General features: G+C 36.8%; 2 protein-coding genes across 2 annotated transcripts in view; both read right to left on the bottom strand.

Annotated features, from left to right (window-relative positions):
- The window catches only part of CIP2A (cell proliferation regulating inhibitor of protein phosphatase 2A), a 29,009-nt gene extending 25,526 nt beyond the window's left edge, over positions 1-3,483 (bottom strand). Inside the window, exons 1-2 of the mRNA XM_015822418.1 lie at positions 3,382-3,483; positions 831-978 (exon numbers count right to left, since the gene is read on the bottom strand). Coding sequence (XP_015677904.1) covers positions 831-978; positions 3,382-3,483 — 250 coding nt within the window. The remainder of the gene's footprint in view (positions 1-830; positions 979-3,381) is intronic.
- Positions 3,484-7,885: 4,402 nt separating this feature from the next.
- On the bottom strand, positions 7,886-20,691 carry LOC107293270 (SH2 domain-containing protein 1B). Its single transcript, XM_015822417.1, has 4 exons — positions 20,551-20,691; positions 19,526-19,589; positions 18,998-19,172; positions 7,886-9,626 (listed from the first exon to the last, which is right to left on the bottom strand). The coding sequence occupies exons 1-4, from the start codon at positions 20,682-20,684 to the stop codon at positions 9,589-9,591; spliced, it is 411 nt and encodes a 136-aa protein (XP_015677903.1). The 5' UTR covers positions 20,685-20,691; the 3' UTR covers positions 7,886-9,588.
- Between the last annotated feature and the right edge of the window lie 4,720 nt (positions 20,692-25,411).

The following is a 25,411-nucleotide window of genomic DNA, read 5'->3' as shown; positions in this document are numbered from 1 at the left end:
CATAGACAGTTAACTCTAACCATTATACATATAAATATAGGTAGTCCTCGACATATGACCATTTATTTAATGACCATTTGAAATTATGAAAAGGTATCTTACAATCAGTACTTGCACTTACAACCGTCACAGTATCTCTGTGATTATATGCTCAAAATTCAGGCAACTGGCATGTAGTTATGATGCTTGCAGAATCGTGGAGTCATGCAATTGCTATTTGCAACCTTCTCAAGGCACTTTTAACAAGCAAAGTCAATGGGAGAAAATGGATTAGCTTAACAACTAAGCAAAAAGGTTAATAAAATTATGCATAACTCACTTAATCACATCGCTTAGTGACAGAAGTTCCAATTACGGTTGTATGTGGAAGACTACCTGTATGCATATATTCAAAATTAAAGCTAACTTAATTTAGCAAACTGAAAACATTTCAACTGTTTTTCTATCTCAGATTTTATATTTTGGAGATAATTCATTTCCGATGAAAATGTCATAATCACTTCTTGTTTACATATTCCACAATTTGTCATAGAAATAAATGAGGTTGTACACAATATGTTACCACATAGTATATTTCATATGTTCATTTTACTTTGTTATTATTTTTACAAGAACTAAACTGTTCTGCTCCAAATGCAATAAATTATTTTTTTAAAATCCTCATTCAAGGAAGTATGATTCTAATAACAATAACTTGTCTTTAATTAAAAATTTAATAGGACAGTCTATTCAAAAAAGAAAGAAATCAGAACCTTCAGTAAGATTATACCACATATCTTCCCAGCTATAAAGCAAGTTGTATATGCAACTCAAATATATTTAAAACTCACCTAACTGAGAAAGCAAGCCTACTGCATTTAAGGTTAATGGAGAGCTTAGATTTGGGTCCTCAATAAGTTCTACTAAGCAATTGAGACATTCACTTGGTAAAATATGGTTTGATGCAAAACATTTTGACAATTTCAATCCTGAGATAACCTGAAAAAAATAAGACAAGTGCTAAAAAAAAGACAATTAAAACTTTTAAGCTAATGGAAGATATAAATATATATAATGACTGTAACAGGAAGTCTTACCTTTTCCTAATAAAATCAATACAACTTATTTAAGTGACGGAACCTGATGTGTGAGAGAGCAATGTGTATACAGTATATATCAAACATCTTCTGTATAGTTGCTGAGAAAAATTGTATGTCTATGAAGTCACCGTAAGTCAAGTTCAACTTGAGATACTCTTTTTGTTTGATTTGCAAATTTCTTGTAAGGTACTTACTTTAACTTGTTGATNGTTGATAAAAACATTTTTTATTACGTAGCAACATCGTTGAAGCAATGTGTGCTTTAAAACTACAATAGGAAGTTTATTGGATGCAAATCACAATATGCAAAGATAAATGAATTAATCCCTATATCAGATTCTTTTTTGTCCTTTTAAAATAGGTAGAGATTTAAACGCTGCCCAATTACTGTGAGGTAAGATGGGCAGTCTATACATTTAATAAACAAAGAAACAAACAAGATGGTATTATCCTCATCATTATATATTTTAAGAAATTTTAAACTATCAAACAACTATAGAAGACAAAACTTGCCGAACAACTCTGTACTAAACATACCTATATTCCACTGGACTAATTTCAGTTTATTAACAAGTCAGGTTATGTATAACTGTAACCTTGTGACTCTTCTGCACAACAGAATTAAAGTATAAATATGCAGCTTGGAAACCAGCTTAAAAATACACTCAACTCAAAGACCAATCAGACTTTAGACTCTTATTTTGCATTAACAATGAAGCACTGGAAGCCTGGTATATGGGAAACATCTCCCTTGATGCTAGCTGCTGGAAGTAACATAGCTGAATCAGAAAAGTGGTACCAAGACACCATTCTGTTTCTTGTTTTTCTCCTCTTTCTCACACCACCATGAGAAGCAGAAGAGAGGGGGGAGGACTTTGTTCTCCCTTCTTACACCTTTTGCAACAGGTAGCAAGCATAAGCAAAGTGCATAAGAGGAGGGGAAGTGGGTTTTGTCACCTTGTCCGCAGAAGTACAGACCAGCTTCAGCAGGGTTATTTTTTATTAGAGGGATGGTAGTAGATACTCCCCGCAACCCAGTCGCAGGTGCAGATTGCAGAATTATTTCCCAGCACTACTGTAACCAGTCAGTGGTTTCTTCTCCCCATTTGCAGTATGACTGATAGTCAACAAAACATCTATCAAAAGACATCTGTTTAAAAACATGTGTTTTGGTATGATTTATCCCCATCCACTTTTGCTCTTTCAGGCAGAATAGTGAGCAATTCTAAGGAAATTTTCACTCAAGGAAGGTTTACAAGGCCTGGCTAAAAATGAACAGATGGACTGTTCAGTCTTATCTCATAGGTGAGGCATCAGTCCTTCTGCTTGGAATCTTTGAGAAAGAATATTAAACAAATCATAAAGAACTCCGCTGCAAGAACTAATTATTTCGTTTCAGAGATTCCATAACCCATCTTCATTTTCCTGGTTTAAATACAATTATTATTAAAAAAAAATTACCTTGCTTTTGTACTTACTTTTATACTGGTCACTCAAGGTGGAAAACATACCTAATATTCCTGTCTCCTAACTTCTCCACAGTAATAATCCTGCAAGGTGGGTTGGTCTGCTACTGGTCTGAATTTTGCTGCTGTAAGAGACTTGACAAAACCTACACTTGGTGTCTGTGCAGCTAGCATTCCTGCATGGAAGGTCCCATGACCTTATAGTGGAGATATAGAGACTAAAGAATCATTCCATTCCCCTTCAGCAGGGAAAAGAAACTCCTCAGCCACTGTGGAGGGAGGAAGGGGTCTTTTTCAGTGGCAGAACAATAGCCCTAGCTCCCACTTTCCCTCCATGTGTTGGCAAGAAAAGCGAGAGCAATGGCTGTCTGGCACAGTAACCCTAACAGACCAACAGCTGCAGCGCAGGGCCAAGTCACTAAACGTATTTGGTGGCTTTTCTTGCCTGTTCCGGGAGAGGCTGACACGTGCCACTAACCAAAACAAAATAATGGCAGGGATGTCTACACAAAGGGTCGAGGATCATTTGAGGACGGTGTCCTACATTCATTTCTTCAACCGTCACTGAAGGTCTTTGCGCTAGGAGCGATCAGGACACAACATATTAGCCCTTAACCACTTCATTTATATATGGATCTTCTGCATATCTTTCAACAGTAGTTCGCAAAAACAGAGGCAGTACTGGGGGAACCGTCACGGAGAAGCTTCGTTAGCGCTGCGGCAGCCGCCGCCAATGATTTGAACGCGCGTTCCTTCTTTTCCTACTTCTAGTACAAAATATCCGAAAGTCGGGGTCGGGGGGGAAAACCGGGTGGTCTACCCAGACTGTCTCTCACCTCTAAACTCCGCTGGAGCAGAGCTGCGTTGGGCTGGGTGCGGGCAGCTCGGTACTGAGAAGCCGCCAAGAGCAGGGACTTCATACACGCCGAGGCGTCCATAGCCTCACCGTCCGTAAAGTCGGCCAGAGACAGCGTTAGCCCTCGCCTCGCCTTCAAAAATTTGTATTTGGCGCCTTGGCCGCCATTTTGCTGCTGTTGCCCCAGTGAAGAAAGCCTCCGCAGCTGGGCGGAAACCTCCGCCGCTCTAGGAAACTCGCTTGCATGCTGGGAACCAGCGAGAAGAATCTTGGCTGGGCAGTTCTCTTCGCCCGCGGTCAGAGCTGCACCGCGTTCTTTGTCCCCAGCCGATGGGAGCTACGGCTAGGTGTAGTTGTGGCCACTGTGTAGGAGAGCTATTTTTACTTTCAGTCAGAGCCTTTCCTTCCGCGAAAAACCATTGAGGTCAGAGAGAAACCGCGGTCCATTTCTCAAAGCGTGTTCGAGAGAAGGGTTTTTGGGTAAAGATCTGCAGGGAGGGGGATTAGGCAAGGCGTTGTAGAATACAAGCAGGTAAGAATAGGAGGAGGGAAATTTTTTTAGAAGTTTACTCTCGTTTTCAGAAGGAAAGGGCTGACGTGCGTTTGATCTGGTTTTAAGAGGTAGAGTTGCCCTCGAGTGAATCTTCCTAAAGCAGGGGTCCTCAACCTTGGCAACTTTAAGACTTGTGGACTTCAACTCCCAGAATTCCTCAGCCAGCAAAGCTGGCTGAGGAATTCTGGGAGTTGAAGTCCACAAGTCTTAAAGTTGCCAAGGTTGAGGACCCCTGTCCTAAAGGCAGTGACTCGAGTTTTCATAGAGAATTGAATGGGGGGAGGGATTTAGTCTGCAATTTTATTCTTATCCGGAAGTAAATCAGCCATGCTTGCTTGTGTCTAAAAATGCTTTGACAATCCATAAAAAAGGCAAGGCATCAAAACATCAACCTACCAAAAGATCCATGACATTATAAACAGCAGAAAATTCGGCATTGCTAAGCTGGGCTGGTAGCATGGTTTTGCTGATGCAATTGTCTATGACCAGAAACATTACTGTATAGTAATTTACCGGATTATAATGGTAATTTGTCAAGGTGAGATTTAAACTGAGCAGTATAACAAGAGTCGGAAGGAACCTTGTATGTCTTCTAGTTCAACCCCCTGCTCAGGCAGGAATCCCTATTATTCTGATTGGATCTTGCGTTGTTTGTACTTTCCATACAAATGATATAACTGCTGAATCCATGGAATTCAATAGTTTATTAAATGACAGGTGGGTCATTTCTTCATGATGTTAATATATGTTATTGTTTCTGAAGGGTACAACTTAATTTAGAATAGTGGTTCTCAACCTGTCGGTCGGGACCCCATTTGGGGTTGAACAACCATTTCATGGGTGTCGCCAAGCAAGGCTGTCTGCCATTTTTTTTGTCCGCCATTTTTTCCCCCTTTTCCGGCAGGTGCCTTACCTCCCTTGAGCTGGGCCAGCTGGTGGTCGACGTGCTCCGTCTCTGCCGCTTGCCAGCTATGCCTCGGCCGGCGCAGGGGGCGGAACCACGCATGCATGGTGCTCCCGGGCAGGGAAAGTCCTCGACTTACGACCGGTTGGGTAGTCCTCGACTTACGACTGGTTTAGTCCTCAACTTACGACCGGTTGGGGTCACGGCATTAAAAAGGTTGAGAACCACTGATTTAGAACAATTAAGCTCTCTAGGATCCATACCCAGGAACTATCCATCCCAAAGGTCTTCATCTTGCCAGGGTTTAGAATCAGTTTACAAGTCATCATCTACTATATTATGGCTGTTGTTCAAGACCACACCACCTTGTAAAAATGCATTCACAATTTTTTGATTCCATCCAGTTACCCGACATGCTAGATAGAATATGACAATTTGTGTGGCAGACTAGGCAGGTACGATTATTTTGATCATTCATTTCCTTAGGACTTCTAAACTGAAAATGATCCCTTATTTTTGAGCAAAATTATGTACCAGATATGCTCAATGTCTATGTACTGTGTCAAAATCAGTGTTCCAGTTGAATGAATACAGGTGATTCATCTTCAAAGAGTCACTAATCTGTTATAGCACATAACTTTCCAATTCTTTAAATGTTTCCAGACAACTTAATAAGCCAGGATATTGAGGATAGGGAAAACAACAATTATAGTACTGCATGTATCTTAATCAGTATCATAAATAAGCCAACAAAGATTTGTGTATGTTTGTGCATGCATGTCTTTGTAATGATGAAATAATACTCATAATTTGGGAAATGGAACACACTGCTGTCAGAAGTAAGTCTTCATCCTGGTTCATCCAAGCCGGGAATATTATCATTATTATTATTATTATTAAATAAGCAACATGGCGACTGCTTTGGGAAGATGTTTACAGTTTATTGCAGAAGCAGAAAGATGGTTCTTCAGGAAAGAGCAGAGGAGAGAAGAAGAAAGGACCACATGGGCAGTAGCTTTTTATACCCTCTCTAGCTTTTTGTTTGGAAGTTTTCCTGTTCCTGTGGCATGAACTTTGAGGCTATTTCCTGTGTCACGTATTCTGACCTGAGCCCAGGTGTGCCTCTCTGGTATTACTTGATGGTAATGGTTAGTCCTATTATGTCCCAAAAGTCATCTCCTGCTTCCCTGGTGATGGGACTAATGACTCCTAGAGTTTGGGTGGGGTATGCAGATTTTCTCTTTATCTTCTTGAGCTCCCTGGCTCCAACCTTCCTGATGGTTTTACATCTGCATTTGTATAGGGCTAGCTACTGCTTGGGGCAAAGAAATTTGGGGCCAGGTTTGGTTTCTGCTTTTCAAAAAATGCTTTTAAAAATCCTTTTGGTGAAAAATATATTTTCCTGCCTTTTTAATATTTCCTTCTCTGGGCTAGCTTCCCTCACTGCCTAACAACTCTTTATCAATTGTCACATGCTGAACTAAGTTTCAGATAGCCTATTGTTTTATTGATGACATTGGAAACCACTCCAGCAGTCCTGCTGTTTTATAAGGCCTCTTTTTTTTCTTCATTCTTTTCTAGTTGCTTCTCATATAAGAAGGTATTTTGGTCCTGCTTTGAGCAGTCTCTTTTAACTAGGAATTTTTGAATACTGACATTTTTTTTCCATTTTGCTATTCAGACTGTTGTTTGCAGAGTTTGAAAGAACTAGCTATCTCCTCACTGCATCAATAGACACAACTTTTTGTTCTAGCAAAATATGACAGAAAGGTTGGATCTGTCAAGTGGTTGTAATTTTTTTAACCTCTCAGACTTTAACTCCACGTCTGCCTTTTTATTTTTTTCTCTAGATGAAAGGGAAATATTAGAAATCCATGATAACAGGATTATTTAGGCAGATTTGGAAGGGGCTTGCTATTTCTAACCACTTTATATTCCTTCTTCCCATTTGTGGCTATGAATGAAAACTATAGAGGTTACTTTTTCATATGAGTTCTTTCTCATCTAAGAGAGTTAGTAACTCCTGGACAAGTAGATTATATTTGATAAGTTAATTGAAATCCACCTCATAATTTAATTAAATAAGTGGTAAATTGAAGAAGATATCTGCTCTGGACAGTTCTAGATATGTGACATATCTTACTGATGGTTACAAAATATTTGTTATTTTAGAAAAATCTTAGGTTTAATTGCTGACATAGTAACTATTTGACAACATCTGTGTATATTATATGCATTAGGACTATTTTCTTCATATATTAATGATTTTTTTTCTAGAATAAAGAGACAAATGTACTCAAAATATATTTCTGTTGTTATTTCCTGTGACACAGATGATTTATGAAAACCTTATATACTGGCGGATATAATCAACCAATATGAAAGTGTTAAATCCTGTGTAATGGAAATGATAATTATTTTCCACAGGCGTCTGTCTTTTTAGATACATAACAAATAAATTGAAAAACAATAAAAAAATTTACACAGCTAAATGTTATCACGACAGACTGTTAGCTATTTAAAATGGAAATAACATAAAATAGCATAGTATGTTCTAGTGCATATTAGGTGAAGGAGAGTAAGAGGCTTAGGGAGCAAGTCCCATGAGAAAAGATTCAAACAAGATAAACATATTTATTCCACACAAGAAAACAATTAAGATAGTATATTATGAGATATGCTAAAATACATGTATTTTGTTTTATATTGCTCCAGAGTTAAAGATTTGAAGCAATAGATTGTACTTCAAATAAAAATAATATGAAATTAATAGTAGGAAGAACTTCTTGATAGTATAAACCGATAAGAGAGTTTTTAAAGCCAAAGTAATATGATTACTTGTTTAACATAATACAGCACTGGATATTCTGGAATTGGACTCAGTGACTTTTGAAGTCCTTTCCAACTCCTTGATCCTTGAAATGGTTTCACCCCCAAACCCCATAACTGTAAAATGATTAGCATTTCTTTATGAAAGACTTTGGAAACTGATATTCTCGTTGATTTTCTGTCATTAGTGTTAATGTTCCTGAACTATTTCATTTCTCTAAAGAAAAATCATTGCACAAACAAACATGTTATCTGGAAAAATACTTCATTTATTTTTATAGAGATGTATTCTTCACAGTTCATCAAGCCATTTCAATTCACATTATAGCACATTAAATTATGGTTAAAATGAATTGAAAAAAACACTTGAGTACATTATAATTTAAAAGTGTAAAAGCCATTAGCAGAAAAAAGAAGATGGTAACTAAAAAAGCCTGGCACTGAAATTATATAAAAAATATAGACATCTATAAGACTCAGTTAGAGACCATTATACTTCTATTTCAAAAATGTAATGTAAGGATGCACTTAGTTATTTGGATAACCTTTTTTAAAGTTACAATTGTATCAAGTTTAACAATGTAATTTAAGTTAAAAGAATGTATACAATTTTTACAATTTCTGTCTCTTTTTTGCATTCTAGTATATTTTTTAATATTAATAACTTGCCAATGTTTTTACTAAAGAAACGGGGGAAATGACCAAACTCTATATCGGCTTTGCTTTTAGCAAGAAAATGAATTGGTGGAATTAATCAAACATTTTTATGATGTTTTTCTCTTTTAAACTGTAACCCATTTAAAGTTCTAGATATTATGCATTCTATTTTTCACATATAAACCAAAAAGAAAACATTTTATAAGAGGTCCCTAAATTCATCTGCGTGCTACCTGCAACTATTGATCAAAATGTAAAATTCTGTTGTAAAAACACCATCAGGAAAAAACTATATGTACTTGTATCTGTTCTTCTATAGTGACCAACACACTTCACTCAAATAAAATTATACAATTCAGACAATTGTTGGCTTCTTGGTGTCCTCTGAGCTTTCTTTTCTTCCTGCAGACATTTCATTTGCAGGCTAGGTGACATCATTGCATGGAGGAACAGAGTGTGCAGGTTTCTGTTACGCAGAAATACATATGGAGAAACAGAAAATCAAAGAAGACTAGAGACCCAACAATTCAGCCCTGAAGTACACAGTCTTCTTTAAAAATACAATTTTAGTAAATACAAAGTCTTCTGAGAGGGCATATGCTATTAAGGTGACAGATCTTTCCAAACTTTGCCCCTTGCTTGGACGTGATGTAGCATGATGATAAGTTAAGCATGTGGCTTACTTATTAAATAATAATTGGTGATTATTCTGAATGCTTATGCCATTTGTTAACCAAATCTGTTACATTAAAGCGTATACTCCATGAGATTTAAATATATTTTTGTGTTTTTAAGAGTCACTTATAGCAATGATATTGAATAATACAAACAATTTAGTATTTTATAAACATCAAAGACCCTTGCATTTATGACTCAAATATAGCAAGTTAAATAGTGCTAATAAAGGAAAACTGTTAAAATGAAAATATAATGAGGTACTGCATTATGGAAAAAGCTATCACATTTTTCTGGTATAAGCTTTTCAGATTTCCACTTCATCAGGGGCATAAAGTGAACATTTGCAGAGACACATATATGTACCCAGTACATGAAAAGATAATACAAGTATGTATGCATTTTACAAAATGTGCCTTTTACACAGAGGCAAGCAAGCAAGCAAGTAGAAATTGGCATTAAATTTGTCACATCCAAAGTACAAATGAACACAGAATCCAGTCAAGTGAATAGAAGAGTTTGTATGGGTGTGATCCATAGAACGCCCCCACTGGAATGGAGTGAACAGATTAATCAGGCAAGACGTTAATGTAATCTTCAGCATCATCTGGAGAGAGGATAAGAAAAAGGTTATCATTACATTTCTCTAAATTTCAGTGCAAAAAGCATTAGTATCATTCACATTCACAACATGGTGCTTAAATAATCACTGTTGATTTAAACACACAGTACAAAGATAATTTACTGCATAAGACTCAATAGAATGAGGATTCCGTCTATTACATGACTACCTTGCATTATACAATCCCAGGGGGCAGAAACTTGAATGTAGAACAGAAATCTATAGCAAAGAAGTAAGATAATTTCTTTTTCACTTCAGACACCTTCCTACTTTTGCTCCTTTAAATTCTGGTTGAATTATTATGTTTTCAATGTTATATGTAACTAAAGTTTAAATCTTAGTGGCTTCTATCTCTCTATGGCATGTTTTATCACCCTTCCACAGCAAATAACTTTTATCACAATGTCTCCAACACTTTCCCTTCACTTTTCCCCAGTCCTATAGAGATGTGTATAGCTATTTCATTTTGTAGGATTGTGTCTCCTCCATTTGTAGTGCCTCAATATAGGAAAGCAACACTTCCAATCAAAAGTGTCAGAGGTCAGTTTGCTTTGGCAGGAATTACTCTTCTTCACTCAGCAATACAACGTAGTATCACTCCAATGTGACACTTAGAAGTAGAGTGCCTTTTCACACTCTGGAGGGGCATTGAAGTATTAAAGCCAAAACAAAGCTGTTTTTTTTTTAAAAAAATAATAATTTGCATACACCTACTATCCATATTGTACTTTGCTTCTCTTTTTTATTTTGAAACTGACATAAAAGGAGCTTTTTTTCACTGTAAAGATGAATGAGATTATTTATAACAACGTGAATTTAAATTTAATCTGCTTAGGTACTGCCTGACTCCAGAATTTCTCTGATGGCTTATAATATGGCAATGCATAAAATGCAAATACAACTCAAAAAGACAAAACTACCAACGACAAAAATAGGATAAGTATAATTTAAATAAAAAGTTGGTTCATTTAGATTTTAAAAAAATGTATCAACAAACTTTAATCACCCTAGTCCAAGGCCTTAGGCTCTCCAGAACACTAAAAGGGTGGGAACCATCCAGATTTCAGGGGGATCATTGTTCCGGGGGCAGACAATACAACAGACAAGGCCATACATATCAGTTTATAACACTGTATTATAAAGTATTCTGCTAACTGCCTTTAGTTGTTTGTGACTAATAGTTCCATTTTTGACATAAATAAATTTTAAAGGACTTCTTTCACATGTTCAGTGCCTTTAAAAATATAGAGTAGACTTCTGTTAGACTGCTACATTATTTAGCCCAATATTGTTCTCTTCCTGATGTATGTTATAACATTTCAGTTTGCCAGCAGTTCGATCCTGACCAACTGAAGGTTGACTCTGTTTAATCCTTCCGAGATTGGTAAAATGAGGACCCAGATTGTTGGGGGCAATATGCTGGCTCTGTAAATTGTTTAAAGAGGGCTGTAAAGCACTATGAAGCGGTATATAAGTCTAAGTGCTATTGCTAGCTACTATGCTTTTATGCAGGTGAACCCTGACTTACAATCACAGCTAAGACCAGATTTTCCATTGGTTAAGTGAGCACATGCCTGATTTTTATGATAATTTTTTCATGATTATTAAGTGAAATCACTGCAGTCATTATGTGAATCATGGTTGATAAGCAAATCTGGCTTCACCCATTGACTCAGCTTGTTGGCTGGAAAGGTTACAAAGAGCTATTTATTTATTTATTTATTTATTTGCCCCCTTCTCATTTTGAAACAGTCACATGACCTGGGCTAAGGAAAGTGTCATAAATAATGCCAGTTGCCAAGTGCCCCAATTTTGATCATGTGACTAGAGCAGGGCTTTTCAACTGGTGGTATGCGTACCACATGTACTTTGCCACGTGGCAGGTGGTACGCGACTGCTAGCCAAGTGTAGCAGGGGAGGGGAATGAGCCTAAGCGAGCAAAGCCTGAGGGAGAGGCAGCTGCATGACTGTCTGGGCTTGGCAGAAGCCCCAGGAGCCGGCAGGGCTCCAGCTGATTGGCTCCAGCTGATTGGTGCTTCCAGAAGCAGCTGGAGCTGGAGGTGAACGGAAGAAAAAGGGGGAGGGAAAGAGAGGAGAGGCTATAAAAGAATGTGGTTTGGGTGGGGGAAGGGGAAAAAAGACAACAGGAAAGGTTTAATCCCTTTAAACAAATGTAATTAGTTTTACCCCCTTTAAATGAGTCTGTCTATGGCTTTTAGAAAGTTTTCTTTGAAGGTAAACAGGTTTAATTTAAAGCTAAAGCTTTTTGCAATTGCCAGAGCCTTTCAGTCCAGGATTGCAACATTGTGACACGTGACACGCCTCAAGCAGCTTAAGAAAAAAAATGGAGTTTGTGTTTATTTTCTTGCTTTACACTTGAATCCTGTGTCTTTAAGGGTACAGAGAAGGGATGGGGGGTGCAGTCTTACTACACTGTGGAAGAGCTCAGAAGGGAGAGAGAAAGAAGGGCCAACCAGCTAGCTCATGAAGGCTGAGGAATTCTGGGAGTTGAAGTCCACAAGTCTTAAAAGTGCCAAGTTTGAAGACCCCTGAACTAGCTGGTAATGGTGCATATTAATAAACATGGATAAATTCATCATACATTTGTCAGTGCAAAGGGAAAGTGATTCAGCAAAGGAACAGCCACTGGAGAAATTAAAACTGGTACTTTGTTTTCTTTTTTTCTACAGTTTGTAATATTTTATTAGATTATAGAATAAACTACAAAAGCAAATAGTAGGACACAGTGGGGAGGAAAAGGGGGAAAAGTGATGGGGAGAAGGGAAAAAGAACAGACTTCCTCTGTTGCAGTAGAAGGAAGCATTAACACTGAACCTCAACTTTTTACTTTTCCATAATATTATAAACTAGCCATTTCTGTAACAACAAATGAATCTAATCAGTAAAACCCAAACGCCCCCCTTTTTTTTAGTCATCAAGTTTTTGACACCTTGCTAAGCACTGGTGGTATTCGAATATTGTCATGTCCTAAAAGTGGTACAATCTGTGAAAAGGTTGAAAAGCCCTAGATTAAAGGGTACTGCAACAGTCATAAGTCACTTTTTTCAGTACCATTGTAACTTGATGCTTGCTAAACAAATGATTTTAAGTCAAAGATCACCCGTACCTTTTCTTTAGGATTTGACCTTGATAATGCAAAGTATATATGTGACCACTGACCTACATGGCATAGTCAGATGTTAAAGTACTCTCCATCAGTCCTTCAACCAGGCGAAAAGTATGTGGGCACAAAATTTTTTGCCTTAATTGCCAAGCAATTAATAATGAGGCTGGTGCTGTCCTTATTGTTTTAATGTGGAACAAGTTAAGAAGATGTCTGTAGTTTTATTGCCCTCACACTCCACTATGTCTGCCCAATAGCAGGATCACAATCACAACCATTCAACAACCCCACAGCCTTGTGGGAAGTCACCCCCTCCCAGAGAAAGAAATATTCTTGGAAATATTTAAAAGGCAGAATATATTTCCCTAAAGGGTTTTAAAGGCAGAAACCAACCCCCCCCCACAAGTCTCTCTGTCCCAAACAAAAACCAAGTCTGCAGAAATGCAGATGTGATAATCTTGTCAGAAAGACTGGAGTCAAGAAACTGCGATTAGGAAGAAAGATCCCTAGAATCAACAATCCGTCACACCAAAAATCTAAGAGTCATCAGCCACAGCCACAGGGAAGCAGGATATGACCTTTGGGACATAATAGGATTAATCCACCACCATCAGAATACCAGAAAGGCACACTCAGACTCAGGTCAAAGTTCATGCCACAAGAACAACTCCAAACAAAAGGCTCGAGAGGGTATAAAAATCCACTCCCTATATGTGCTCACTCTCTTTTCTTCCAGAGCCATCTTTCTGTTTGGCTCTTCTCTTCAATAAACTGCAACCTTCTTTCTAAAGCAGTTGTCATGTTGTTTATTCCCGGCTTGGACTGAACTCTGATGAAGACTTTTCCTTCAATAATTTGGCACCCCAGATGGGACTCCAAGCTAACCTCTCCAATGGACTGAGACTGGTAAGCCCCATCTTTCCCGCAGTAGACCCCTTGTGCCAGCCCTTGTGTCTGTGGATGGGTTTCCCAGGCCTGCCCATGTGGAGCCAGGGTAGTAAAGGGAGTTTTGGGTTTGAACTTTGGGTAGAAGGTGAAGGTGAGTACCTCTAAATTTTAACTTTCAAGCCCAGAGGAGCAAAGGAAGTGTGTGTGTGTGTGAGAAGACCCTTTTCCCAATCACAGTTGGATTTTGCTCCCTCTGGTCTTTCCTAACTGCAGAAAGGATCTGTTCAAGTGGCAGACCCTGGAAAGCATAGGGGTTTAGCCAGAGTGCAGGACCTTTTGTTAGGGAAAAGGGAGAGGCTGTGTGAAAATGGAATGGAATGAGTGAATGAGAGAATTGGATTTGGGCAACCAGCTGGTTAAGCCCTGTAAGCAAAGCCCGAAGTTAGGAAATTAGGCCCTGGGATAGGAGCATCCCTTACCTCTGGAAAGCAAGCAGAGGTCCTCCCAGACACCACAGAGGTCCTCCCAGACACCACAGTGGTGGTGAAAAGTGAAGGTAAAGCCAGTAAGAGAGCATCTCGTACCTTCTGCAGGAGAGCAGAAGAGTCCTCAACAGACCCCCTTTTGGTCTGAAACCGTGGTAGATCCCTAAAGGAGCATCCAGTACTCTGTGAGGGATCTAGAGTCCTCCATGGGTCCCTTTTTGACCCAAAACTGTGGTGGTAGGTGGAAGTCTCACTAGGAGGCTTCAGTGCGCCGGACCCAATAGAACCAAAGTGAACCCCTGCATCAGGAATAAGGGAATCATGGGGTGTTCTAGTTCAAGGGTCAAGATAGGCTCCCCAGTAAAAGCTTGTTTAAGGCCTGGGATGGGAATCAGCTACCTGTTCAGGCAGGTATGAAAAAGAGATAGGTAGAGAAACTATAAAAAATGGACTTTACTAAAGGCTTTTGCTGGGAAACAATTTGGCTAAATAAAGGTACTTAAAGGGAAAATAAGAAATAGTGACTCTCTCTCTCTCTCTCTCTCTCTCTCTCTCTCTCTCTCTCTCTCTCTCTCTCTCTCTCTCTCTCTCTCTCTCTCTCTCTCTCTGCAACCACGTGGTATGTTTAACATTTGTGCCTTGCCTAATTTGAGTTCACTGAGATTTATGGTGGGAATGACTAGTATGTGTAGAACTGAAAGTTCTGTTTCCTTTTCTGTTCTCTTGCCTTTGTGTATATATGTGTGTCAAAGTCTTTGTGTGTGAGGTAAATGTGACTGTTAATTGTTTCTAATCCAAATAGAAAAGAATTTTAAAATTCTGCTAGAAATTCTGCTTAAATTAAGCCATCAAAAGTAAAATATCCTCACTCTGTTTGTCTGGCCAACAGAGTGAAGAAAAAAGAATATTTTCCCCCTCTCCTTTCTCTCTCTGTACTCTTAAGAACAGCCCAATGTTACCAGGAGGGAATGTTTTAAGTTCATCTGCTGGAAAAGTTTTACTCTTGCATTTACTGTATTGTTGTAAATGGGTTTTATCTATCTATCCTTTTCCTGAAACATGACCAGCATTTTTCAAGTTGCAAGTCTTTAAGCCCTAACATGTTGCAAATGTTCAGTTCAGAAATGAGACCTTTCATTTATGTTCTCTTACCAGAATCCAGCTTTCTTTTGTTATCATCTGTGATTTCTCATTTTGTCTGGCTATCTGTTTCTTTAACCACTGCAGTATTAATGCCTTTTCAAATTCTGTCTGCAAGCTACCCCCTCCCCAATTCTACTTCTCCTTTTCTACTTCTCCTTTTCTTATCCTCTGTTCTCCGTGCCTCTGTCTACTTCTCCTGGGAGAGTCCACCCAGAAAGGGGGAAGGAGATCTTGTTCTCATATCTTTCAGCCCTGCATATATGACTCAACAACCTTTTGGAAGCAGACCACACTGACTCAGATGCTGCCTCCATCCATTTGAGCCATGGAATTGGGTTTTGAATCCAGCCAGCCACTAAAAAGCCACCATGCAACCTGAGTGGAACAGATTTTCCCAAGTCCTACCATTCCCCCAGATGCCTGTGAAAACTGCAGAGGAAGGAAGGAGCCCTGGAGCCATTAGTCCCCATATGACCTCTCAGAAGAAAATTAGGAAGACTATGGGGGGAGGGTGGAAACTCATTGTAAGGTTTTCTTTCTTGCCCCATTTGTGTTGTAATTAAGCAGTTGAATGTATTTATGGAGTGATGGTATTTGGGAATAGTTGGTACAGCAAGTACTGAACACCTTGGACTTCGGTCTGGTAGGAAGGAAAATTTGTCCAGGATGCTTGTATTGTGGAAGTAGCTGCACGCAGACACACACACACACACACACACACCATTCATAATCACATTGAGTCTATCTCTTTCACCTACCTTCAGTAAAACTCCAGCCTAATTCTTGCCCTGTGTCATTAAAACTTTGCATGTACAACTTACTGCAAATTCCAAGGGGGAGGGAACCAGGCCCCCTCAGGAGATTTGCAATTCATATGGCCTGACTAGGGAAGTAGCATAAAAGAGATCTCCAAACCTAAGCCCTGGATATCTTGCACTGGTGGACTCAGATTGGGAGTCCTAGAGCTCACTATGTGCAATTTAAGAAAATTTAATAGCCTGGCTTGCATACTGGCTAACCTCAATTAGACATCACTAACCTGGATGAACTGAACTAAGAGTTAAGGCAGGAAACAACCCTTGAAAATGGGCAGCCAGTGGTTATGTATTGAGGCAAACCATGGCTGTGAAGAATTTTGAGAGGCATGTGCTTCAAAACCTGGCTGGAAGCTCAAAGTGACATCCAACATTTAAAAAGAATTGGCACAGAATATTGGACACTATAAATTTCTTTTACATCTAACAGAACTTTTGCCCTGGCTTTAGACCTTCATGGTTGAACTCTATTAGTCCCTCCCTTTTTTTTTTGCATTAACAGTTTAAAACTTGTTTACCAAGTCTCCCTGATCAAATCAATTTTAACCTTGTGCCATTAAAAGTGTGTCACCCACATTCTTATGGCACAAAGGGGGTATTTGTGGGATGTAAGCCCCCCCCCGAGAAAGAAATATTCTTGGAAATATTTAAAAGGCAGAATATATTCCCTAAAGGGTTTAAAGGCAGAAACCAACACACACACCCCAAGTCTCTCTGTCCCAAACAGAAACCAAGTCTGCAGAAATGCAGATGTGATAATCTTGTCAGAAAGACTGGAGTCAGGAAACTGGGATTAGGAAGAAAGATCCCTAGAATCAACAATCCCTCACACCAAAAACCTAAGAGTCATCAGCCACAGCCACAGGGAAGCAGGATATGATCTTTGGGACATAATAGGATTAACCCACCACCATCAGAATACCAGAAAGGCACACTCAGACTCAGGTCAAAGTTCATGCCACAGGAACAACTCCAAACAAAAGGCTCCAGAGGGTATAAAAACCCACTCCCTACATGTGCTCACTCTCTTTTCTTCCTGAGCCATCTTTCTGTCTGGCTCTCCTCTTCAATAAACTGCAATTTTCTTTCTAAAGCAGTCGCCATGTTGTTTATTCCCGGCTTGGACTGAACCATGATGAAGACTTTCCTTCAACAGGTTGTACTTGAAATAGTGAGTTTAACAACCTAGCATGTTGCCCATTTAATAGGAGACAGGAGACAGTTGTGTACTTGCTTGAAATGTTGCCAGCTCATATTGGCTCACGGGACCCAGAGAGGAGCCATTGTTGAGTTTTCGGACTGAACCTAAACTGTTAATTCCTGCAAATTGAAGATTTTTTTCTATCCAAACAAGATATGGCAGCTATGGCTAGGAAAACTTTTGCACATTTTGGGTCGTGCTCCAGTTGTGCTCATTCCTGGAGAGGGGTCCTGTTCACTGTCATCCATGTCTTTGTAACCTCCTGCTTAGATTAGTGTAATGTGCTTTAAAGAGCATTCAGAAACTTCAGCTGGTATAAAATGCAGCTACATGGATAATAAATGGTGCCGGTTGCATGGCACGTGTAAAATCACTACTACATGAGCTGCACTAGTTGCTGGTGTTTTTCCAGGTGCAATTCAAGACGCTGATTGTCATTTTTAAAGCCCTACATAGCTTGGTACTGGATTACCCGAGGGAGTGCCTTTTCCCAAGCATTCCTACCCATTCAACTCAATTAAACAGATTGGGAATGCTGCAGATCCCATCAGCCAAGGAGTGTCAGCTGGAGGGAACAATAAGACAGGGATTTTTCTGCTATACCCCTGTATTATGGAATACTCAGAATAGCCTCAACTTTTTTGCCCTTTTGCTAAGCTTTAAAACCTTGGCTATGCCTGGAGCTCGGAATGTGTTAAGGATCCTGTTACTTGGCTTTACTATTAATAGATTAATTATATCAGTTACTGTTTTTACTATTTTGTGGATGTTCTTATTGTTTTAATGTTTATTATTTTAATAGTTTTATATTTTTAGAATTGTAAGCTACTCAGAGTCACTTGGTTGAATTGAGAAGTTATAGAAATTGAATAAAATAAATATCTGACATGAATTAATTTTACTGGTAAATCTGAAAGCAGTTAATTTTTACTAATTTACCAATCTGCCTAAATTTCATAGGCTCCCTCTAAATAAACTCCATTTTGTTGAGGGACCAGTGTGCACGCATTTTGCACTATAAGGGGAATGAAATATTGATAGCTATTCAGTGAGAGTCTTCTGACTAGAATTCCATTTAGGGAAAGTTGTTATTGCAAGCAGAAGCAAGCTCTGGACCCACTATTGATTTTGACCAATACTGCTAATTTAAATGCTGAAATTCTATTGATAATAGGATAGGCATTTCTGCTATGGCTGTGAAAAGGCTCTGATCTACTCTGAAGGCTAGATCTGGGCCAAAAATAACACATCTCATTGGTTCATGCAAAGGAAGAGCCATGCATTCTATCACACCAGATCTGGTATATGACTGATGTGACAATAATCTGAATACCAAATCCACAGCCAATGCTTTCCTAAAATGATGTTAGTTCTGGAGAATAATAGTTAACAGCCCCACAATGCTTTAAAAATATATGCCATCACTTCACCTAAGAGGTGCTAAGAAAAGAAATGCCCATATTTTTATAACAATCCTCTAAAGGATTCTTCTAGGCATATTGGAATGTCTTTCTTTCTTTCTTTCTTTCTTTCTTTCTTTCTTTCTTTCTTTCTTTCTTTCTTTCTTTCTTTCTTTCTTTCTTTCTTTCTTTCTCTGTCTCTGGTCTTTCATAGAAGTAATCTTTAGTAGTCTGTGCTGATGGATTCTTAATTTGAAATATATAAATATTTTACCACCTTTATAATTACTTGTCTCTTACCAGGATTCTCATATGCTTCCTTTTTAGTGACGTACACAGTCTGAGTTTCTTGATAGTACGGACAACGATTTACAGGGTAGCACAGATGGATTACTAGGCCTTGATTTGGCTTTTTGTAGTTGTCAATTAAATCTTTTAATGTTCTGAAGACGTATCTCGGAGTACCTTCAGATGTCTAAAATATAAGCACATTGAAGCTAAATTTATTTTGTATCCAAACAATAAGTAATGACTAAAATAGATTCTTTTCAGATATGATTATAGCTAATGTAGCATATTTTAAAAAATATCCTCAAACTATAACCGTCAGCATCTTTTTATATTAATATAGAATCAGAATTAAGCAACATTATTCATCACAATTTAAAATACATAAAGTTGAAAAAATAAGATAATCTAAGCACATTCTAGTTTAACATGCTTCTCCCACTTCCAACTGGTAAAATTGTACAAATGTCTTGTAGGTATCTATTAAAATTATATTTCTTTACATTTAACGAATAAGAAATAGATTATACATTTTCTTACCTGCATCATAAAATGTCCATTACTTTTCCTGAAGATTCGGTAAGTGTAGATAAGATGTTCATAACTAATTTTTAGAACAAAAGGTGTATTAGCAAAATGTTATGTTTGTGAACTGGGAAAGTAAAATACACTGAAGAATCATATGCCTAAAACTGTTAACCATAAAGAGAAATATGCAGAATATGTATAAATTTATCACTGGTAAACAGAACTGTAACTAATAAAGTTTTAGTTTTCTAGAAATAGATATCAGCTAAGTAAATAGAAACTTTTCTCTGATGGAAAAATTCTGAGCAAATATATGAATTAACATCACCAGAGCAAGTAAAAATATGGTCCACCATTCTGGAGGAGGAAAAAAATAATGTAATATATTTTTACTGACAAGTTAAAACATTTATATTTGGTAGACATCCTAAGTCAGTATAGAACAATTACATATACTTGATTCTAAATAATTTTTATAAATGCAAATTTCTAGTAGCAATGGCAATTGCCATCATACAACTGGTTGAATTCATACATGAGAACTGGCTTCCATATATGCTATATACATTATCCTATATACGTATCTAATTCTATACCACACATCGTTTGAAGAAGAGATGTTGAAAGCTGGTAGATAAAAATATCCTGATTAAATATATGTTGTAAGGATTGATCTTGAATCTGTAATTATTTGAAATGTATTACTTCCAAAACCAGCATACTATTTTATTATCTATTTATTTCTATATTTAAATTTGGGCTAGAAATACACTGCAGCTTATAATAAAGCAGAATCAGTATTATGCATACTCCAACTAGGTATACAGTATGTACCTGGAACAATTTTCTCATTTTCTGAAAACAGATGGTAGTTGGTTCTCAAAAGTGCAAGCATCTAAAAACACAACTCAGTCCATAAAAGCAAGCTCTTCTTTATACAATACCAGATTCAGTTAAACATTTGCATTTCTTCTAATTGAATCCTTTCCTTTAACCAATAAAAGCTATCTTAGTTACATGAAAGTGGAAGTACTTACAAAACACACAGGCAAAGAGCTCCTGGTACGCTCTCACTGTCTCGTAGTAAAAAACTTCCATTTATTCCCACTTTGCTCAGTAATTCTTCACACTTTTCTTTAGTTATATTTCCATGAAAATATTGAAATTCCATTTATGTATAAAGCTGTTTGCAGATTAATTCTTAAGATTCAGCTAAAAATATGACCTGTTCTCTACTGAACTGTGGAACAAAGAATATTAAAACTGTTAAGTGTGCAATCTCTATTGTACGATTTGTTGTTTCCCTTATGCAAAACGGAGGAGGCTAACACAGGAAGTACTAACTGATAAATAGGTTAGTCATCACCTTAGCTGTTAAAACAAAGACTTTCATTTCTCTGGATTTTAATTAGCTTTGTGGAATAGGAGGATATGCAAGCCCTAATCAACTTATTATAATCCATCTAATATCTTGTAAGGAAATATGACACAGGAATGTTGAATCTTTCATACCTGTATAATAACGTAGTCATAATAACTCCATAAAATAGTCTGCTGAATTCCATGTTTGCAAAAAAAAAAATTCTTCCATCCTCACAAAGAAGCAAAGTTATCAGCAGCAGGCCACTATCTATAATTGAGATATTTTGCAAAGAATTCCAAAAGAAAGAAGAAAAGATATAAAGAAGGAAAACAAAAAATCCATAATTTCAAGGTGATATAAAAAGATTAAAGATATAGTTTGGAAATATCTAAAAAGGACAACCATGGGTAAACCCTATGACACAAGATTAAAAAAACATATAGTTAAAGAATTACAGAATTTTTGGTTCAATATAAAAATAGAATGACCTTTTTTATTTAGAATAAATGAATCAAATATTTTATATACAATCTTTAGAAAATGAATTATGTGTTCTATAAGTATAGAATAATTTATGTATTTAATAAATTAAGTTAGAAAGTTTCATTTTCAACAAATAGTTGTTAGACTTAGCTAACTTAGAAGAATAAGTATTAATAAGGTGTACTGTGTTTGTGACACTACTCTAATAGCTGAAGATATAAATGTTCTGCATGCTCCAGTCCTGGAGCACAGTGACAAAAATGAGATTACAATTAAATATAAAGAAGGTAAAGTAACCAGCCTTAGAATCAACAGAGAAGATCCTGATATAGTGCACACTTCTGCCTTTTACAATTAACTGTCAATCAGCAATCAAGATTTTCTGGATCATGTTACTCATGCTCTGATCATCTCCTGCTTGTGTGTATTGTATTGTAACATAAAAAAAATAGAAAAGAAAATATTGCAAAGAAAAATAACAATATAGTTTAAAAAAAACAAATATATAGAGAAATGGTTCTCCCCTCTTTCCCTAAAATAAAATTTTTAGTAACACATAACTTTCTCTTAAAATACAATAAATGCTCTCTTCTTTCCAAATTCCATCTCTTACTTATAAACAAATCCTTAAAACTTCAGCATTTCAGTCCTGATCAGCAAAATCCATTAAGAATTACTGGAGACAACGCCAAGCTATTTTAACCTTGATCAAATAAACCAACTTTATATCCCTTCCTTTTTACTTTTACTTTAGACCCTTAAAATAATGTTGAACTTGAGTTCTTTTCATTTTTTTCCCTTATTAATTTTTTTTCCAAAGCTCTAACAAGCACCTTTTGTAAAGCCATAAAAAAAACATCCAGGTGATTCTCTTGGCTTGTTATTTGTATACCCCTTTTAATTATTAAGACATAAGCCAGTTTCTTTTGTGTAGCATCTTTTTCTATATCATTCTTGTAGCCTGCTGTTTTTAAATCCACTTTCAAATCAGTCTCCATGTTTATCTGGTAAAACTTGTTCTTCTTACATAACATCTTTTAAGCATTCTTTTTTGTTGTTTTAAAATTTTATTGAAGTTTATCACAGCATAAAATACAATGAAAATGAAGATAACAAAAGGGGGGGACACTTTTTTTCCTCTTTCCCTTTTTTATTTTCTATCCTGTACTCTCCTCTCCTCTTTTCTAGAGGCAGACATTCTTAAAATTAATTTCTGAGTCTACTGTTCAAAAATATCATTCATTAAGTCCGATGTTAAAATATTTTGCTCCACGCTAAGTCAGATTTAAGCTTTCTTCTCCTTTAATCATAACCTATAGTTCCTTCTAGTTCCCTCTAGTGTCCAAACTTCAAAGTCCCATCCTATCATTTTTTTTTAAAGAATTCAAACCAAAAACATTTTTCTGGGGTTCCTAATAACTGAAAAGCAGTTAACAATTAGTTTGTGAAATTGATTAGAAAAGGAAGAATGCAAATCCAGTGTCCTTTTGAATGTGGCAATCATGCTTTCAGCAAAAATAACTATTCCCTCATCTTCTAGAACTCTAAATCCTCCATAGACTAGAAAATTGTGGGCAAGAGCAATTACTCTGGTCATTTGAGCCTTAAGAGAGGACTGGGTTGATCTGTTCAATGATCTATCAGTTCGTTTCCTTGGCTGTCCGTGGTTCGTGGGAGTCTTCTCCAACAACATAGTTCAAAACTGTCAATATCCTTCAGAAGTCTAACTTTTTCTTTCTTAGATTATCACAGAGAAAACCAATGCTTGCAATATTTTGATCTTTGTAGTTATAGACAGTTCACAACATTTGAATATCTTTTCCAAGGCCTTCATTGTTGTTCTATCAAGTAGTAGCCTGTGGCATATTTTTTGACTGCTTGTTTCTTACTGTTGATGGTTACTCCTAAACAGCTTTCATAGGCTGAGAGTTTAATAAGGCATTATACTGATTGATTCACATCAATCTTACAGCGCATAGCTCCTTCCCATATATGGAACAGATGCTGCAATATTATATAGTTTGCATATTTTGTAAAATAATTCCAGAAGCAGTAGAAAATCAATCAAAATTAATAAGAATTTTGAAAAGCTACAAAAGTGCTTTCAAACTATCTGATTCAATTTGCTATTTTAAAATAGCCCCCCACTTTGATTCACAGATCTACTTCAGTGCACTTATTTTATCAAAGCATGGCATCACTGCGCAAATAGTTCTGTAAATACATTGTATGTGGTTGTCAGTCTTGCGAGGCAAACCAGAAAGGAAATACAAGTAGATGAGTTAATTTACTTTATTGTAAAGCTACATTAACAGAATCTAGCAAATCTGAAAGTACATCCCTCGCCCATTTCCCCCCCACTTAAGATACAAGAGAGATTCTCTTCTGAACCTGTTGCCCTGCCCATTATCTGGCTCCAGGCTATGCTGTCTGTTATCTGATGATTCCCTTGGCAGCAATCCTTTGGTCAGTCTTCCAAGTTCATTCCCACATACCTTTACATGGTTAATTAATAACATCAAGAGAGGCTTTGGGGCATTTTTAAGGTTTAACAAATGTATTACGGCATAAACCTTTTCATTTGCTTCCTGAAAGATAATAGATACTGTTTATGCACATGGTGATGCTTTGTGGGGTTTTTTTGTATGTGAGGAAAGATTTGTTAGCAATAAAATCAAAGGAAGTAAAATGCAAAATGCACTGACAGATATTCAATATTTGTTAAATTATTCATCATAATCTACAAAGAATTTCTAATCAGAACAAAACTAATAACACTGTAATTAAGAGTAATCTAATAAAACCCCAATTTTGATTAAGGGCAAATCCACAAAATGAACTATTTTTGTAGTTCAAATGTTTCATACAAATATTTAGTTTTGAAATGCTTCATTTACTGTATGTATGGTTGTTTAATGTTAATAAACATATTGAACATTGAAATTCTTTCCTGCTACTTTCTCAATATTATTTCAGAGCTCTAATTTATGTCCTTTTTTCAAGCTGGCCATTGTATCCTATTCAAAATTCACATTGCTTCTTAATCATAGCTGATAATATACTGTAGTGAAAGTTGTGCACATGAGCTATTCATTTGGGGCTGATTTTATTAGGAGATACAGTCATTTTGTTTGAAATATCTATGAAAAAATCTTATCTGATTTTATCCCAATGGATAATCCTTTATTGTATGATATGCAGCCTGTTGCTAGTGACTAGCTCCTTTGTTTCATAGGAGACATAGATGACCTATAGGTATTATTTTGAAAGAAGGACTATAGATCTTTTTAGAATTTGTGGGCTTTTTCTATAAAATAATACTCTTTGTCACCAGGTGCATTTCACAGCTGAGCCCAAGAAGAAGCCCTAAATATAGGCAATGGAAGGGACATTCATTGAGGTGAAAAGGTTTCACAGTGGAGAGTAGAATGGCAGACTCCATTCACTGGAATGGATATTTTTGTGATAAGTTCTAATATTTTCTCTGTCAAGTTTGTTCTGGAGTAAATTATTACTACATACTAGCCTGTAGAAGAAAACTAGATTTTCAAACATACAGTACCATTCAACCTACTAAAATTTTATTTCACTTGTAAGCATTTTTCTTTGTCATGCAAAATACGTAACTCTATTTTTTCTGGCCTCTCAATTTTACTGAATAACTTGTCACTAAGTTGTCACCTTAAGTTCTGTGAGACAAATTACTGCGAGACAAATCTATTAAAACATTTAGTTATTTTTAGCTATATCAATAGACAACGTAAGGTGTGGTTATGACCTACAGTTAGGCCTCTCATTATTTTGTTTCTCAATTGTTTCACTTTTGCTTCTTTTATTAATCTATGTACACAGGCTTGTGATAACTTTTTGCTAGATATTGCTGGGCTTAATTCACATATCACATATCTGAGCTGTGATATGTACGCTGGTCATAAAACTCAGTTGTTTACTTCTGTCATTTAATTATGCCATCATTTCAGCTGTCCTTTTATTTTTTTGAGTCCATGACTATAATAACAAATAAATGGACAAATAACAAATAAATAAGATTT

Source organism: Protobothrops mucrosquamatus, unplaced genomic scaffold (genome assembly GCF_001527695.2).
Source record: "Protobothrops mucrosquamatus isolate PMUCROS unplaced genomic scaffold, P.Mucros_1.0 scaffold1558, whole genome shotgun sequence".
NCBI lineage: Eukaryota > Metazoa > Chordata > Lepidosauria > Squamata > Viperidae > Protobothrops > Protobothrops mucrosquamatus.
Note: the sequence above shows the minus strand (reverse complement) of the source record. Positions and strands in the feature narration are given on the sequence as shown.